The sequence below is a fragment of the Salvelinus namaycush genome, chromosome 3, assembly GCF_016432855.1.
Source record: "Salvelinus namaycush isolate Seneca chromosome 3, SaNama_1.0, whole genome shotgun sequence".
Classification (NCBI taxonomy): domain Eukaryota; kingdom Metazoa; phylum Chordata; class Actinopteri; order Salmoniformes; family Salmonidae; genus Salvelinus; species Salvelinus namaycush.
In genome coordinates this window covers 18,330,158-18,349,219 of record NC_052309.1, presented here as the reverse complement: position 1 = coordinate 18,349,219, position 19,062 = coordinate 18,330,158, and the positions used below count along the sequence as shown (strand labels likewise).

General features: G+C 42.4%; 1 protein-coding gene across 1 annotated transcript in view; it reads left to right on the top strand.

The window, feature by feature from the left end:
* Positions 1-19,062, top strand: part of LOC120045045 (zinc finger SWIM domain-containing protein 6-like) — a 70,485-nt gene that overhangs the window by 35,450 nt on the left and 15,973 nt on the right. The window contains exons 5-8 of the mRNA XM_038989872.1: positions 5,231-5,401; positions 5,935-6,132; positions 6,273-6,419; positions 12,062-12,208. Coding sequence (XP_038845800.1) covers positions 5,231-5,401; positions 5,935-6,132; positions 6,273-6,419; positions 12,062-12,208 — 663 coding nt within the window. The remainder of the gene's footprint in view (positions 1-5,230; positions 5,402-5,934; positions 6,133-6,272; positions 6,420-12,061; positions 12,209-19,062) is intronic.

Below are 19,062 nucleotides of genomic sequence, written 5' to 3'. Positions count from 1 at the left end.
TAAAAATTCAGAAAACAAAACATATTTTACATAGGTTTAAAGATTAATTTCTTGTGAATCCGACCACGGTGTCAGATTTTAAAAATGCTTTACGGCGAAAGCATACCTTACGATTATTTGAGAACATAGCCCACTAGACAAATCATTACAAACAGTAACCAGCCAAGTAGAACAGTTACACAAGTCAGAAATAGAGATAAAATTAATCACTTACCTTTGATGATCTTCATATGGTTGCACTCAGCAGACATTAATTTACTCAATAAATGTTCCTTTTGTTCGATAAATCTCTTTATATCCAAAAACCTCAGTTTTGTTTGCATTTTCTTCAGTAATCCACAGGCTCAAACGCAGTCAAAACAAATTGTATCCGTAAAGTTCATAGAAACATGTCAAACGATGTTTATATTCCATCCTCAGGTTGTTTTTAGCCTAAATAATCGATAATATTTCAACCGGACAATAATGTCGTCAATTTAAAAGGTAAACAAGAAACGCAATCTCTCGGTCTCGCAAATGAAAAAGCTCTGTGACACTTTTGGGTCCACTCATTCAGACTGCTCTTACTTCTTCATTTTTCAGAATACAAGCCTGAAACAATTTCTAAAGACTGTTGACATCAAGTGGAAGGCATAGAAACTGCCATTTGAGTCCTAAGTCAATGGATATTGTAATGGCATTGAATAGAAAACTACAAAACAAACAAAAACTACTTCCTGAATGGATTTTTCTCAGGTTTTTGCCTGCCAAATCAGTTCTGTTATACTCACAGACCCTATTTCAACAGTTTTGGAAACTTTAGAGTGTTTTCTATCCAAATCTACCAGTTGTATGCATATCATATCTTCTGGGCCCGAGAAGCAGGCAGTTTAATTTGGGCATGCATTTCATCCAAAATTCCGAATGCTGCCCCCTACCCTAGAGAAGTTAAGTGTGACTTTAATTCTAAATAAGTCACAAACGGTCACGAGCAAAGCACCCCTACACCATCACACCTCATCCTCCATGCCTCACGGTGGGAATCACACATGCAGAGATCATCCGTTCACCTACTCTGCATCTCACAAAGACACGGCGGTTGGAACCAAAAATCTCACATTTGGACTCATCAGACCAAAAGACAGATTTCCACCGGTCAAATGTCCATTGCTTGTGTTTCTTGGCCCTAGCAAGTCTCTTCTTCTTATTGGTGTTCTTTATTAGTGGTTTCTTTTGCAGCAATTCGACCACGAAGACCTGATTCACGCGGTCTCCTCTGAACAGTTGATGTTGAGATGTGTCTGTTACTTGAACTCCGTGAAGTATTTATTTGGGCTGCAATCTGAGGTGCAGTTAACTCTAATGAACTTATTCTCTGCAACTCTGGGTCTTCCTTTCCTGTGGCGGTCCTCAGGAGAGCCTGTTTCATCGTAGTGCTTGGTGGTTTTTGCGACTGCACTTGAAGAAACTTTCAAAGTTCTTGACATTTTCCAGATTGACTGACCTTCATGTCTTTAAGTAGTGATGGACTGTCGTTTCTCTTTGCTTAGTTTGAGCTGTTCTTGCCATAATATGGACTTGGTCTTTTACCAAATAGGGCTATCTTCTGTATACCACCCCTACCTTTTCACAACACAACTGATTGGCTCAAGCTCATTAAGTTGGAAAGAACTTCCAAAAATGTACTTTTAACAAGATACACCTGTTAATTGAAATGTATTCCAGGTGACTATCTCATAAAGCTGGTTGAGAGAATGCCAAGAGTGTTTAAAGCTGTCATCAAGACAACGGGTGGCTACTTGAAGAATCTCAAATCTCAAATATATTTTGATTTAACACTTTTTTGGTTACTACATGATTCCATATGTGTTATTTCATAGTTTTGATGTCTTCACTATTATTCTACAATGTAGAAAATTGTAAAGATATCAACAACAAAAACCTGATTGAGTACAGTGGGGAAAAAAAGTATTTAGTCAGCCACCAATTGTGCAAGTTCTCCCACTTAAAAAGATGAGAGAGGCCTGTAATTTTCATCATAGGTACACTTCAACTATGACAGACAAAATGAGAAAAAAAATCCAGAAAATCACATTGTAGGATTTTTAATGAATTTATTTGCAAATTATGGTGGAAATTAAGTATTTGGTCAATAACAAAAGTTTATCTCAATACTTTGTTATATACACGTTGTTGGCAATGACAGAGGTCAAACGTTTTCTGTAAGTCTTCACAAGGTTTTCACACACTGTTGCTGGTATTTTGGCCCATTCCTCCATGCAGATCTCCTCTAGAGCAGTGATGTTTTGGGGCTGTTGCTGGGCAACACGGACTTTCAACTCCCTCCAAAGATTTTCTATGGGGTTGAGACTGGCTAGGCCACTCCAGGACCTTGAAATGCTTCTTACGAAGCCATTTTTTTTCTCATTTTGTCTGTCATAGTTGAAGTGTACCTATGATGAAAATTACAGGCCTCTCTCATCTTTTTAAGTGGGAGAACTTGCACAATTGGTGGCTGACTAAATACTTTTTTGCCCCACTGTATGTTAGTCCAAACCTTTGACTGGTACTGTATATTTTTCAAATTGGTACTGGGCCACCTTCAGACGAGTCTTGTGAGACTTGTGGGTGTCCTAGAGCAAAACAATATTAGTGTGTCGCCCAAACTGTTCGGACACTACATTTACATTTAAGTCATTTAGCAGACGCTCTTATCCAGAGCGACTTACAAATCCAGAGCGACTTACAAACACTACAGACACAGATCGGCGGTACCGACTTCAGATGCGTCCCGTGACGCCATTGGCAGACTTGGGGGATTGAGACGCAGCACATGTAAAAGAAATGACATCTCTAGTTTAAACAGATGGATTTTAATGGGGATGTTGTTATTATACTATTTAGATTTCCACGGAGGCGTGGACATCAACTCTGGGGGGTGAAGTTGGATGGGGAGTGGTGGTGAACAGCACGCATAGTCTTTCCACAGATTTTTCAATGGGATTCAAGTCTGGGCTTTGGCTGGGCCACTCAATGACTTTCACATTCTAGTTCTGAAGCCATTCCAGTGTTGCTTTGGCTGTATGTTTGGGGTCATTGTCCTGTTGGAACGTAAATCTTTGCACCAGTCTAAGGTTGTTTGCAGGTTCTCATCAAGGATTTGCCTGTATTTGGCTCCATTCATCTTTCCCTCTATCCTTACCAGTCTCCCAGTCCCTGCCGCTGAAAAGCATCCCCATAGCATGATGGTGTGATGAGCTGTGCCTGGTTTTCTCCAGACATAGCACTTTGCATTCAGGCCAAAGAGTTACATTTTCATCTCATCAGACCACAGAATCTTTTGCCTGAGTCTTTCATTTGCCTTTTTTATAAACTACAGGTGTGCTGTCATGTGCCTTTTTTATAAACTACAGGTGTGCTGTCATGTGCCTTTTTTATGAACTCCGTCTGGCCGCTCTCCCATAAAGGCCAGATTGGTGTGCTGCAGAGACGGTTGTTCTCCCATCTCAGCCAAGGAACTTTTTAGTTCTGTCAGTGCTCATTGGGTGCAAAAAAAACATTTTCCCACTTTGTCATTTTGGGTTATTGTGTGTAGATGGTGAGAAAAAAATCGCCCGAAGGCACTATCTCTCTGCACATTGTGATATGACGACTGATTGCATGATGGGTAGTGTTTTGCATGTATCAGGAGTGTATTGTATTGTCAGTCTGTTATGTATTTGTAGGGTGTGAGCTAGGTGTTTTGTGAAATATGCTTTTCACAACCTAAAATGTGTTCTGATATTGTGAGCTGGGTATTTCGCTCTCTCTCGTTCGCTCTCTCTCTTTCTGTCTCCCTCTATTTTTCTTTCTCTCTTTCCCTCTTTTGACAGAACAGATGAAATGTGGGCTGAATGCTCAAATTAGACCCATCCAAGGAAATAAAGGGGGATGGGAGCGAGGGGGTGAAGTGTGATGGCGTGTGTTTGTGTGCTTGTGTGTCTGTGCGTGTGTGTGTGGATTTCTGTGTGAGTGTGTGTCAGGAGATAAATCCATCTTGCTGAGCCCAATATTGTTTTAATGCATGTGCGTGTTGGATCATTCGGAGTCTGAGATGCTGGTTCTCATCTGGCTTAGGTTGGAGAAATAGAAGCCATGATTTCTCACTGCGGACGTGTGTGTGGGTGCCAGCCAGTTCAGGAGACCACTGGATGTACAGTGTTGGATGTGTTTCTGTAGTCCCTCTCTCCTCCTTTCCTCTTGTCATAATGAACCACAGCTGAAGTAGCTGTGTGTGAACACTGAACTGTACACTGTCCATATTCACAATAAGCAGGACGGCTTTAGGAATTATTCCTTGTTAGTGTCTAATCGGGGGAGAGTCTAGATAGACCCTAGTCTAGTAACCAGATCCAGTAGAACTCAGCCCTAGCCTCGCAACAACATCCAATAGTAACATGCCCTAGCATCATCCCATAACCACAACCCTGTTGTCATGGTAGTTGATTGTTGGAAGTGTATTATTTATCCCCCCTTTGTCTGTTTTGGTTTCTTTCTCTCTTTCTGTTCTAAGGGTAGTTCATCTCTTATTTCTGGATCATTTGAATGCATCATCATGTTTTTAATGTTTTGGAGATTCCTCCTGCTTGATGGATGCACATTCTCCTCTTCCCTTTGTCTTCTTTCCTTCTCTCCCTTTCTGCAATCTTGCCTCCTTTTCATTCTTTCTCTTAATTTTCTTCACTCCCTACTTTTCCTTCCCATCTCATCCACTCTCTGTTTTCTCCCCTCTCCTCTCTCTTATTTCTGTTGTCCTTGATGCCGTGCAAAGACAGAGGATAAAGTGACTCCTCCCCCCTTCCTTCCCTCCTTCCTATCTCATCCCCCTCTCCTCCTGTTCTTTAGCTTCACCTCTCTCTCCTCGTGTCTCATTTTGTCATATTTTTCTGTTCATTTTTCATAATTGTCAGTTTTTCCCAGTTTTTTTCCTGCATACTTATTTTTGATGCCTTCGGTTTACTTTCTAAATCTCTCTTCTTTCCTCTGCCTCTATCCTTCCCTCACTCCCTTCATCCATTACCCATCTCCCTTTCAGTTCATGCTTCAGGTAATCAAAGTGTGTGTGTGGCAGGCATGTAGGCATGTGTTTATTGAAAAGATAAACACAAGGTCCAAAACCTTTTAATGGCATCTATTTTTCCCTTTTTCACAGAATCAAATGACATGGTTCAAGGATGAATAATAATGACAGAAACATCCTTTGTGTGTGTAGGTACCCTGTGGATGTGTATTGTGCTGAACCCCCACTGTAAGTCGGAGCAGAAGTGTGTGTGGCTGAGACAGCTTAGACGGTGGAACAGCGTCGATGTGTGTCCATGGGAGGACGGAAACCATGGCAACGAACTACCCAACCTCACACACGCACTACCGCACGGCAACCCAGGTGAGAAAACGCACACGTAGACAGACAAAACATGCACACATCTCACACACACCTGACCAACACACTGCCTCAGGGCGTCCCTGTCACCCAGGTGGGACAACCACACTGAGCGTGTGTGAGAAAAGCCTCCTTCTTTTCATCATGTTCTCTCTGTCGATCCCTCGCTCGGTCTCATGCCTCTTTTAATCGACTCTCTCCCTCTCCATGTCTCTGCCCTACGTTCTGTTCTTATTAGTTTCTCTGTCTGATGGAATAAACCCAATAACCCAAGCGGGGTCTTATAGCTACGGCTGCCCCTGTCCCTGTCTGAGCTAAATTAGAGAAAATACAATCCCTTTAAAAATGTATATGAGGCTTCTGAGTAGGACCAGTGCAGTGAATGAGCTTTTCACCCAGGAAGCTTTAGCTTTAGGTGGCTGATCAAAGCAACGTTTTCGAATGAAAATTCTCACATTGTCCTCTTTCGCTCCCCTTTTCTACCCACCCTCACCCCTCTCCCTAATCGCCCTCTCTCACCCCTCTCTCTCTCCCAGACTTGTTGTCTCGTCCTCATAGGACAGTGTTTACGAGGGCCATTGAGGCCTGCGACCTGCACTGGCAGGACACACATCTGCAGCGCGTCATCACACATGACCTCTGCACACACACGCACACACACACACACTGTCCCCACGACAACCACGGAAGTGGAGGGGCACTGTTTGACGCCCGCGGCTGGCCCCTCTGGCACGGTGAGTGTGTATTTGTGTTGACAATGACGAAAGGAGGGGAGGGATTTAGAAGACAATTTTGGGGATTTTTTGTTTTATTTAGTTGAAGTAGCTTTGGTTTTGGTAGTCTGTTGAAATCCCCCCTCCCATCCCTCTTGCAGAGCACGTCCCAACAGCGTGTGCGAGGGTTGACGCGCTGCGGTCACATGGTTATCCCAGAGAAGCCTTGCGATTGGCCATTGCTATTGTTAACACACTCAAGCGGCAGCAACAGAAACAACTACAGCTCCTCCGCAACCACAAAAAAGGTCAGTTAGTTCTTCATCGTTTCATTTATACTGTTTCACTAAAGGACGGCCTCACTCTCACTCCTGTCTTTGTCTGTACCTGTATGTTAACAATATAATACCAGTGTACTAACTGTAGGGACAGTATATAAACTGTAATATCAATGTACTAACAGTGTATTAGCTGTGTATAAACCATGTAATAAGTGTACCGCACCTGCTGTCTCTAACTCTGAATGATTGGCTATAAAAAACCAACTGACATTTTAATCCTGATGTACTGACCTGTTGTACCCTCTACAACTACTGTGATTATTATTATTTGACCCTGCAGGTCATCTATGAACATCTTGGCCATGTTCTGTTATAATCTCCACCCAGCACAGCCAGAAGAGGACTGGCCACCCCTCATAGCCTGGTTCCTCTCTAGGCTTCTTCCTAGGTTCTTGCCTTTTTAGGGAGTTTTTCCGAGCCACTGTGCTTCTACACCTGCATTGATTGCTGTTTAGGGTTTTGGGCTGGGTTTCTGTACAGCACTTTGACATCGGCCGACATATAAAAAGGGCTTTATAAATACATTTGATTGTATTAACTGTGGTAATAGAGTTAGTAGTGTATTAACTGTAACTAGAGTAATAACAGTGTAAACAGAGTAATGACAGTGTATTAACTGTGTAACTAGAGTAATGATAGTGTGTTAACTGTGTAACTAGGGTAATGACAGTGTATTGACTGCGTAACTAGGGTAATGACCGTGTATTGACTGCGTAACTAGGGTAATGACCGTGTATTGACTGCGTAACTAGGGTAATGACCGTGTATTGACTGCGTAACTAGGGTAATGACTGTGTATTGACTGCGTAACTAGGGTAATGACCGTGTATTGTCTGCGTAACTAGGGTAATGACCGTGTATTGACTGCGTAACTAGGGTAATGACCGTGTATTGACTGCGTAACTAGGGTAATGACCGTGTATTGACTGCGTAACTAGGGTAATGACTGTGTATTGACTGCGTAACTAGGGTAATGACCGTGTATTGTCTGCGTAACTAGGGTAATGACCGTGTATTGTCTGCGTAACTAGGGTAATGACCGTGTATTGTCTGCGTAACTAGGGTAATGACCGTGTATTGACTGCGTAACTAGGGTAATGACCGTGTATTGACTGCGTAACTAGGGTAATGACCGTGTATTGACTGCGTAACTAGGGTAATGACCGTGTATTGACTGCGTAACTAGGGTAATGACCGTGTATTGACTGCGTAACTAGGGTAATGACCGTGTATTGACTGCGTAACTAGGGTAATGACCGTGTATTGACTGCGTAACTAGGGTAATGGCCGTGTATTGACTGCGTAACTAGGGTAATGGCCGTGTATTGACTGCGTAACTAGGGTAATGGCCGTGTATTGACTGCGTAACTAGGGTAATGGCCGTGTATTGACTGCGTAACTAGGGTAATGGCCGTGTATTGACTGCGTAACTAGGGTAATGGCCGTGTATTGACTGCGTAACTAGGGTAATGGCCGTGTATTGACTGCGTAACTAGGGTAATGGCCGTGTATTGACTGCGTAACTAGGGTAATGGCCGTGTATTGACTGCGTAACTGGGGTAATGGCCGTGTATTGACTGCGTAACTGGGGTAATGGCCGTGTATTGACTGCGTAACTAGGGTAATGACCGTGTATTGTCTGCGTAACTAGGGTAATGACCGTGTATTGACTGCGTAACTAGGGTAATGACCGTGTATTGACTGCGTAACTAGGGTAATGACCGTGTATTGACTGCGTAACTAGGGTAATGACCGTGTATTGACTGCGTAACTAGGGTAATGACCGTGTATTGACTGCGTAACTAGGGTAATGACCGTGTATTGACTGCGTAACTAGGGTAATGACCGTGTATTGACTGCGTAACTAGGGTAATGACCGTGTATTGACTGCGTAACTAGGGTAATGACCGTGTATTGACTGCGTAACTAGGGTAATGGCCGTGTATTGACTGCGTAACTAGGGTAATGGCCGTGTATTGACTGCGTAACTAGGGTAATGGCCGTGTATTGACTGCGTAACTAGGGTAATGGCCGTGTATTGACTGCGTAACTAGGGTAATGGCCGTGTATTGACTGCGTAACTAGGGTAATGGCCGTGTATTGACTGCGTAACTAGGGTAATGGCCGTGTATTGACTGCGTAACTAGGGTAATGGCCGTGTATTGACTGCGTAACTAGGGTAATGGCCGTGTATTGACTGCGTAACTAGGGTAATGGCCGTGTATTGACTGCGTAACTAGGGTAATGGCCGTGTATTGACTGCGTAACTGGGGTAATGGCCGTGTATTGACTGCGTAACTGGGGTAATGGCCGTGTATTGACTGCGTAACTGGGGTAATGACCGTGTATTGACTGCGTAACTAGGGTAATGACCGTGTATTGTCTGCGTAACTAGGGTAATGACCGTGTATTGTCTGCGTAACTAGGGTAATGACCGTGTATTGACTGCGTAACTAGGGTAATGACCGTGTATTGACTGCGTAACTAGGGTAATGACCGTGTATTGACTGCGTAACTAGGGTAATGACCGTGTATTGACTGCGTAACTAGGGTAATGACCGTGTATTGACTGCGTAACTAGGGTAATGACCGTGTATTGACTGCGTAACTAGGGTAATGGCCGTGTATTGACTGCGTAACTAGGGTAATGGCCGTGTATTGACTGCGTAACTAGGGTAATGGCCGTGTATTGACTGCGTAACTAGGGTAATGGCCGTGTATTGACTGCGTAACTAGGGTAATGGCCGTGTATTGACTGCGTAACTAGGGTAATGGCCGTGTATTGACTGCGTAACTAGGGTAATGGCCGTGTATTGACTGCGTAACTAGGGTAATGGCCGTGTATTGACTGCGTAACTAGGGTAATGGCCGTGTATTGACTGCGTAACTAGGGTAATGGCCGTGTATTGACTGCGTAACTAGGGTAATGGCCGTGTATTGACTGCGTAACTAGGGTAATGGCCGTGTATTGACTGCGTAACTGGGGTAATGGCCGTGTATTGACTGCGTAACTGGGGTAATGGCCGTGTATTGACTGCGTAACTGGGGTAATGGCCGTGTATTGACTGCGTAACTGGGGTAATGGCCGTGTATTGACTGCGTAACTGGGGCAATGGCCGTGTATTGACTGCGTAACTGGGGCAATGACCGTGTATTGACTGCGTAACTGGGGCAATGACCGTGTATTGACTGCGTAACTGGGGCAATGCGTGTATTGACTGCGTAACTAGGGCAATGTGTGTATTGACTGCGTAACTAGGGAAATATGTGTAACTAGAGTAATGCGTGTATTTATTGCGTAACTAGCGTATAAACTGTGTAACTAGAGTATATAAAATGTGTAACTAGAGCAATGCGTGTATTGACTGCGTAACTAGGGCAATGCGTGTATTGACTGCGTAACTAGGGCAATGCGTGTATTGACTGTGTAACTAGGGCAATGCGTGTATTGACTGCGTAACTAGGGCAATGTGTGTATTGACTGCGTAACTAGGGCAATATGTGTAACTAGAGTAATGCGTGTATTTATTGCGTAACTAGCGTATAAACTGTGTAACTAGAGTATATAAAATGTGTAACTAGAGCAATGCGTGTATTGACCGCGTAACTAGGGCAATGCGTGTATTGACTGCGTAACTAGGGCAATATGTGTATCTGTGTAACTAGGGCAATATGTGTAACTAGAGTATAAACTGTGTAACTAGAGTAATGCGTGTATTTATTGCGTAACTAGAGTATAAACTGTGTAACTAGAGTATAAACTGTGTAACTAGAGTATAAACTGTGTAACTAGAGTATAAAATGTGTAACTAGAGTAATGCGTGTATTGACTGCGTAACTAGAGCAATGCGTGTATTGACTGCGTAACTAGGGCAATGCGTGTATTGACTGCGTAACTAGGGCAATGCGTGTATTGACTGCGTAACTAGGGCAATATGTGTAACTAGAGTATAAACTGTGTAACTAGAGTAATGCGTGTATTTATTGCGTAACTAGAGTATAAACTGTGTAACTAGAGTATTGTGTGTATTGACTGCGTAACTAGAGTAATGTGTGTATTGATTGTGTAACTAGAGTATTAACTGTAACTAGAGTAATACGTGTATTAACTATAACTAGAGTAATATGTGTATTAGCTGTGTAACTAGAGTATTAACCGTGTAGCTAGTGTTAACCGTGTAGCTAGAGTGTTAACCGTGTAGCTAGAGTATTAGCCGTGCAACTAGAGTAATACGTGTATTAACTGTAACTAGGGTATTGGCCGTGTAACTAGGGTATTGGCCGTGTAACTAGGGTATTGGCCGCGTAACTAGGGTATTGGCCGCGTAACTAGGGTATTGGCCGCGTAACTAGGGTATTGGCCGCGTAACTAGGGTATTGGCCGCGTAACTAGGGTATTGGCCGCGTAACTAGGGTATTGGCCGCGTAACTAGGGTATTGGCCGCGTAACTAGGGTATTGGCCGCGTAACTAGGGTATTGGCCGCGTAACTAGGGTATTGGCCGTGTAACTAGGGTAATGAGTGTATTAACTGTGTAACTGGAGTATTAACCGCATAGCTGGAGTATTAACTGCGTAACCAGAGTATTAACTGTGTAACCAGAGTATTAACTATGTAACCAGAGTATTAACTGCGTAACCAGAGTATTAACTGCGTAACCAGAGTATTAACTGCGCAACCAGAGTATTAACTGCGCAACCAGAGTATTAACTGCGCAACCAGAGTATTAACTATGTAACCAGAGTATTAACTGTGTAACCAGAGTATTAACTGTGTAACCAGAGTATTAACTGTGTAACCAGAGTATTAACTGTGTAACCAGAGTATTAACTGTGTAACCAGAGTATTAACTGTGTAATACGTGTATTAACTGTAACTAGGGTATTGGCCGTGTAACTAGGGTATTGGCCGTGTAACTAGGGTATTGGCCGTGTAACTAGGGTATTGGCCGTGTAACTAGGGTATTGGCCGTGTAACTAGGGTATTGGCCGTGTAACACGGGTATTGGCCGTGTAACACGGGTATTGGCCGTGTAACGAGTAATACGGGTATTGACCATGTAACTAGGGTATTAACCGTGTAACTAGGGTAATGAGTGTATTGCCTGTGTAACTAGAGTATTGTGTGTATTAACTGTGTAACTGGAGTATTAACCGCATAGCTGGAGTATTAACTGCGCAACCAGAGTATTAACTGCGCAACCAGAGTATTAACTGCGCAACCAGAGTATTAACTGCGCAACCAGAGTATTAACTGCGCAGCCAGAGTATTAACTGCGCAACCAGAGTATTAACTGCGCAACCAGAGTATTAACTGCATAGCCAGGGTATTAACTGCGTAGCTAGGGTATTAACTGTGTATTAACTGTAACTGGAGTAATACATGTATTAACTGTGTAACTAGAGTATTAACTGCGTAAGTAGAGTATATAACTGTGTATTAACTGTGTAACTAGAGTAATATGTGTATTAACTGTGTAACTGGAGTAATATGTGTATTAACTGTGTAACTATAGAGTAATATGTGTATTAACTGTGTAACTATAGAGTAAAATGTGTATTAACTGTGTAAATAGAGTAATAACAGTATGTGGTCGGTGTCCTCTCCAGAGCTGCTCCATAAAGGCATGACGTCAGTCACTAACATGGAGGGCTGGGTGGGCCACCCCCTGGACCCTATTGGCACTCTGTTCAGCACCCTACTGGACACGGGACGAGGAGACGAGGAGGGGAGCAACGCCTTCCTAGACTTCTCAGGTACACGTAGGCACACACTTTCTCACTCTCTCTTTCCTGCATATTTAATTCATTGTATTTCTACAGTTTCTTTTATTCTGCTCCATCTCTTATTCATGAGCTGTGATTTGGAGGATGGCTGAGGAAGAAATTAGTGATGTCATCAATGATGATTGGGTGTGATTGGTTCTGTCAGACGGGTTCTAGTGTTCCTGTTCTTCTAGATCAGACACTGTGTTTGTGTGCTTCATTAAATAGTACCCGCAAAACATCAGTCTCAACGTCAACAGTGAAGAGGCGACTCCGGGATGCTGGCCTTCGAGGCAGAGTTGCTAAGAAAAAGCCATATCTCAGATTGGCCAATAAAAATAAAAGATTAAGATGGGCAAAAAGAACAGACACTGGACAGAGGAACTCTGCCTAGAATGCCAGCATCCCGGGGTCGCCTCTTCACTGTTGACGTTGAGAATGGTGTTTTGCGGGTACTATTTAATGAAGCTGCCAGTTGAGGACTTGTGAGGCGTCTGTTTCTCAAACTAGACACTTTCATGTACTTGTCCTCTTGCTCAGTTGTGCACCAGGGCCTCTCACTCCTCTTTCTATTCTAGTTAGAGCCAGTTTGCGCTATTCTGTGAAGGGAGTAGTACACAGCGTTGGTCGAGATCTTCAGTTTCTTGGCAATTTCTCACATGGAATAGTCATCATTTCTCAGAACAATAATAGACGATGAGTTTCAGAAGAAATGTATTTGTTCTCAGGTTTTTGCCTGCCATATGACTTATGTTATACTCACAGACATCATTCAAACAGTTTTAGAAACTTCAGAGTGTTTTCTATCCAAATCTACTAATAATATGCATATCCTAGGATCGGGGCCTGAGTAGCAGGCAGTTTACTCTGGGCACGCTTTTCATCCGGACGTGAAAATACTGCCCCTCCACCCAAAAGAGGTTAATCAGAACAGCAGTTTTCAGCTGTGCTAACATAATTGCAAAAGGGTTTTCTAATGATCAGTTAGCCTTTTTAAAATGATAAAGTTGGATTAGCTAACACAACGTGCCATTGGAACACAGGAGTGATGGTTGCTGATAATGGGCCTCTGTATTCCTATGTAGATAATCCATTTAAAAAATCTGCCGTTTCCAGCTACAATAGTCATTTACAACATTAACAAAGTCTACACAACATTAACAATGTCTACACTGTATTTCTGATAAATATTAAGTTATTTTAATGGACAAAAATGTGCTTTTCTTTCACAAACAAGGACATTTCTAAGTGACCCTAAACGTTTGAACGGTAGTGTATATACACACACACACACACACACACACACACACACACACACACACACACACACACACACACACACACACACACACACACACACACACACACACACACACACACACACACACAGTACCAGTCAAAAGTTTGGACATAACTACACATTCCAGGGTTTTTCCTTATTTGTACTATTTTCTACATTGTAGAATAATAGAGAAGACATCAAAACTATGAAATAACACATATGGAAAAGTAAAGCACCCCAAACCATCACACCACCTCCTCCATGCTTCACGGTGGGAACCACACATGCTGAGTTCATCGGTTCACCTACTATGCGTCTCACAAAGGCATGGCGGTTGGAACCAAAAATCTCAAATTTGGACTCATCAGACCAAGGACAGATTTCCACCGGTCTAATGTTCATTGCTCGTGTTTCTTGGCCCAAGCAAGTCTCTTCTTATTATTGATGTCCGTGCTTCTACACCTGCATTGCTTGCTGTTTGGGGTTTTAGGCTGGGTTTCTGTACAGCACTTTTTGACATCAGCTGATGTAAGAAGGGCTTTGTAAATGCATTTGATTTGATAGTACTGGTTTCTTTTACTTGTTACTTGAACTCTGTGAAGCATTTATTTGGGCTGCAATATCTGAGGCTGGTAACTCTAATGAACTTATCCGCTGCAGCAGAGGTAACTCTGGGTCTTCCTTTCCAGCGGCGGTCCTCATGAGAGCTAGTTTCATCATAGCGCTTGATGGTTTTTGCAACTGCACTTGAAGAAACTTTCAAAGTTCTTGACATTTTCCCGGATTGGCTGACCTTCATGTCTTAAAGTAATGATGGACTGTCGTTTCTATTTGCTTATTTGAACTGTTCTTGCTATAATATGGACTTAGCCCTATTTGGTAAAATACCATCTTCTGTATACCTGTATACCTACCTTGTCACAACACGAGGTGTGTGTATATATACTGAACAAAAATATAAACTCAACAATTTAAGATTTTACTGAGTTACAGTTCATTAAAGGAAATCGGTCAATAGAAATAAATGAATTAGGCCCTAATCTATGGATTTCACATGACTGGGAATACAGATATGCATCTGTTGGTCACAAATACCTTGAAACAAAATGTAGGGGCGTTGATCAGAAAACCAGTCCGTATCTGGTGTGACCACCATTTACCTTATGCAGTACAACACATCTCCTTCGCATTGAGTTGATCAGGCTGTTGATTGTGGAATGTTGTCCAACTCCTCTTCAATGGCTTTGCGAAGTTGTTGGATATTAGAGGGAACTGGAACACGCTGTCATACACGTCGATCCAGAGCATCCCAAATATTTTCAATGGGTTACATGTCTGGTGAGTATGCAGGCAATGGAAGAACTGGGACTTTTTCAGCTTCCAGGAATTGTGTACAGATCCTTGCGACATGGGGCCGTGCATTATCATTCCTTAACATGAGGTGATGGCGGCGGATGAATGGAACGACAATGGGCCTCAGGATCTCGTCACGGTATCTCTGCGCATTCAAATTGCCATTGATAAAATGCAATTGGGTTCATTGTCCATAGCTTATGCCTGCCCATACCATAACCCCACCGCCACCATGGTGCACTCTGTTCACAACGTTGACATCAGCAAACAGCTCACCCACACAACGGCATACACGCGGTTGGGAGGCCGGTTGGACGTACTGCCAAATTCTTTAAAACGACGTTGGAGGTGGCTTATGGTAAATAAATTAACATTCAATCCTCTGGCAACAGCTCTGGTGGACATTCCTGCAGTCAGCATGCCAAATGCACGCTCCCTCAACTTGAGACATCTGTGGCATTGTTGTGTGACAAAACTGCACATTTTAGTGTATTTTTATTGTCCCCAGAACAAGGTTCACCTATGTAATGATCGTGCTGTTTAATCAGCTTCTTGATATGCCACACCTGTCAGTCGGATGGATTATCTTGGCAATGGTGAAATACTCACTAACAGGGATGTAAACAAATTTGTGCACAAAATGTGAGAGAAATAAGCTTTTTGTGTGTATGGAACATTTCTGGGATCTTTTATATCAGCCATGAAACATGGGACCAACACTTTACATGTTGCGTTTATATTTTTGATCAGCGTATATATCTCAATTACGGAACCAGCACATTGATCATTGTGAAGCCCTAAGAGACTTTGGCCTTGGTTGAAATAAGTCATTTTGGTGCAGACTGTAGACTATATCTGTATCTGGTGTGTTGGTGCTGGGGGTAAAACTAGTGCCTGGACACCCAGTAGCTCTGCATCACTGAAATGGCATGTTGTAGTGTTCTGGGACAGCGCAGAGCTAATTTCATAATAATGGAGGTGACTGTATTTTAGGTTATTATAGTTTTGTGTTTTTATTTCTATTTGTTTTTAAGGTTTTATTTGAAATTCAGTTTAGTTTTAGTTTGTTTTCAGATCCACTTTTTTCGTCTCTATTTAAAGTTTTAGAAAAATGTATTTAGTTTTTATATTGTTTAGTTTTTATGTTAGTGACAGAAAGAAGCCTATCCAATACACTGTTTGTGGGGGATGTCACTTCTTGCCACTGTGGGGCAGTAATGTATAAGGTGATGGGTCAGGTCATAGGTTAGGTTTAAAGGTAGACTCAGTGAGATGACGTAGATACATGAAGTAAACACTAGTAGTGGGTCAGCAACCAGGAGCGTTGAAGCGCGAAGCTAAACTTCTTCACTGTTTTGGTCCAGTAGCTACCAGGTTATAGCAGCGTGAAGCCCACCGGTGCATATGCGCAGATACTCGGTCTTGCATCGTGCTCATTGGAGCAGATCACTTTTGTCAAGTCGGTGCCTTTTTAAAGTGTGTTGCATTCTGGGGGGGAAAATTGTCAGACATGTCGACTGCATGAACTTTACAAAAATGATGTGGTCAAAGGTGAAGTTTTGACTGCAGTCGATTGCAAGTTTCTGCAGTTGCTCCTCACAGACTTCATCCTGCAGCCATCGCCTGCACGGTGGGAGGCTCTATTGTCAACTAATCATTAGGCTGTTTTTGTTTGACCCACACGAACGTGACCAAACACATGACTGAAACAGGGACCAATTTTCCTTAATTTATGTGTACAGTGGATATATACAAATAAATATGATTTGAGGCTCTCTCTAACTGATTCTGCAAGGTGTACATGCATAATAATATTATGTTTTCAGTGTGTAATATGGGGGTGGGACATCATATAGAAAAACATTTTATAAACAGTGGCAACACTGCCATGTTGATCTGAGCCTTGCTGTTAGAAAACCACATTAGTGTCCGGCTGTTGCAGAGTCACCTCCCCCGACTCCACTCCTTGACTTTTGTCTACAGTTGGTTTCTTTAGCCTTGCCACTCAAATGTGCCCAATCTCTGCGTGGCTGCTCGTTATCTCGATGAGTCTATCTGTAAATTATAAAGTCAATCTCAATGTGCCCCGCCAGATTCAGAAGCTTGAAAACCCCATTAGAAAAAAAGCTTGACAACCCCATTCGATTTTTGCCTCGCAAACTAAAACTGAACATAATTCAAGAGGGTTTTTATTTTGTTTTCGAGTCAAAGATAATAATAGTGTTTTTTTATTTAAAAAAATGACAGATTTGTTAATTATTTATATTTCAGTTGAGTTTCAGTTTTAATTTACTATAATAACCTTACTGTATTGAATCTGACGGGTTGATCCACAACCTTGCTGTATTGAATCTGACAGATTGATCCACAACCTTGCTGTATTGAATCTGACAGATTGATCCACAACCTTGCTGTATTGAATCTGACGGGTTGATCCACAACCTTGCTGTATTGAATCTGACAGATTGATCCACAACCTTGCTGTATTGAATCTGACAGATTGATCCACAACCTTGCTGTATTGAATCTGACAGATTGATCCACAACCTTGCTGTATTGAATCTGACAGATTGATCCACAACCTTGCTGTATTGAATCTGACGCAGATTGATCCACAACCTTGCTGTATTGAATCTGACGGGTTGATCCACAACCTTGCTGTATTGAATCTGACAGATTGATCCACAACCTTGCTGTATTGAATCTGACAGATTGATCCACAACCTTGCTGTATTGAATCTGACGCAGATTGATCCACAACCTTGCTGTATTGAATCTGACAGATTGATCCACAACCTTGCTGTATTGAATCTGACAGATTGATCCACAACCTTGCTGTATTGAATCTGATGGGTTGATCCACAACCTTGCTGTATTGAATCTGACAGATTGATCCACAACCTTGCTGTATTGAATCTGACAGATTGATCCACAACCTTGCTGTATTGAATCTGACAGATTGATCCACAACCTTGCTGTATTGAATCTGACAGATTGATCCACTGAATCTGACAGATTGATCCACAACCTTGCTGTATTGAATCTGACAGATTGATCCACAACCTTGCTGTATTGAATCTGACAGGTTGATCCACAACCTTGCTGTATTGAATCTGACAGATTGATCCACTGAATCTGACAGATTGATCCACAACCTTGCTGTATTGAATCTGACAGATTGATCCACAACCTTGCTGTATTGAATCTGACAGATTGATCCACTGAATCTGACAGATTGATCCACAACCTTGCTGTATTGAATCTGACAGATTGATCCACAACCTTGCTGTATTGAATCTGACAGATTGATCCACAACCTTGCTGTATTGAATCTGACAGATTGATCCACAACCTTGCTGTATTGAATCTGACAGATTGATCCACTGAATCTGACAGATTGATCCACAACCTTGCTGTATTGAATCTGACAGGTTGATCCACAACCTTGCTGTATTGAATCTGACAGATTGATCCACAACCTTGCTGTATTGAATCTGACAGATTGATCCACAACCTTGCTGTATTGAATCTGACAGATTGATCCACAACCTTGCTGTATTGAATCTGACAGATTGATCCACAACCTTGCTGTATTGAATCTGACAGATTGATCCACAACCTTGCTGTATTGAATCTGATGGGTTGATCCACAACCTTGCTGTATTGAATCTGACAGATTGATCCACAACCTTGCTGTATTGAATCTGACAGATTGATCCACAACCTTGCTGTATTGAATCTGACAGATTGATCCACAACCTTGCTGTATTGAATCTGACGGGTTGATCCACAACCTTGCTGTATTGAATCTGACGGGTTGATCCACAACCTTGCTGTATTGAATCTGATGGGTTGATCCACAACCTTGCTGTATTGAATCTGACAGATTGATCCACAACCTTGCTGTATTGAATCTGACAGATTGATCCACAACCTTGCTGTATTGAATCTGATGGGTTGATCCACAACCTTGCTGTATTGAATCTGACGGGTTGATCCACAACCTTGCTGTATTGAATCTGACGCAGATTGATCCACAACCTTGCTGTATTGAATCTGATGGGTTGATCCACAACCTTGCTGTATTGAATCTGACGGGTTGATCCACAACCTTGCTGTATTGAATCTGACGGGTTGATCCACAACCTTGCTGTATTGAATCTGACGGGTTGATCCACAACCTTGCTGTATTGAATCTGACGGGTTGATC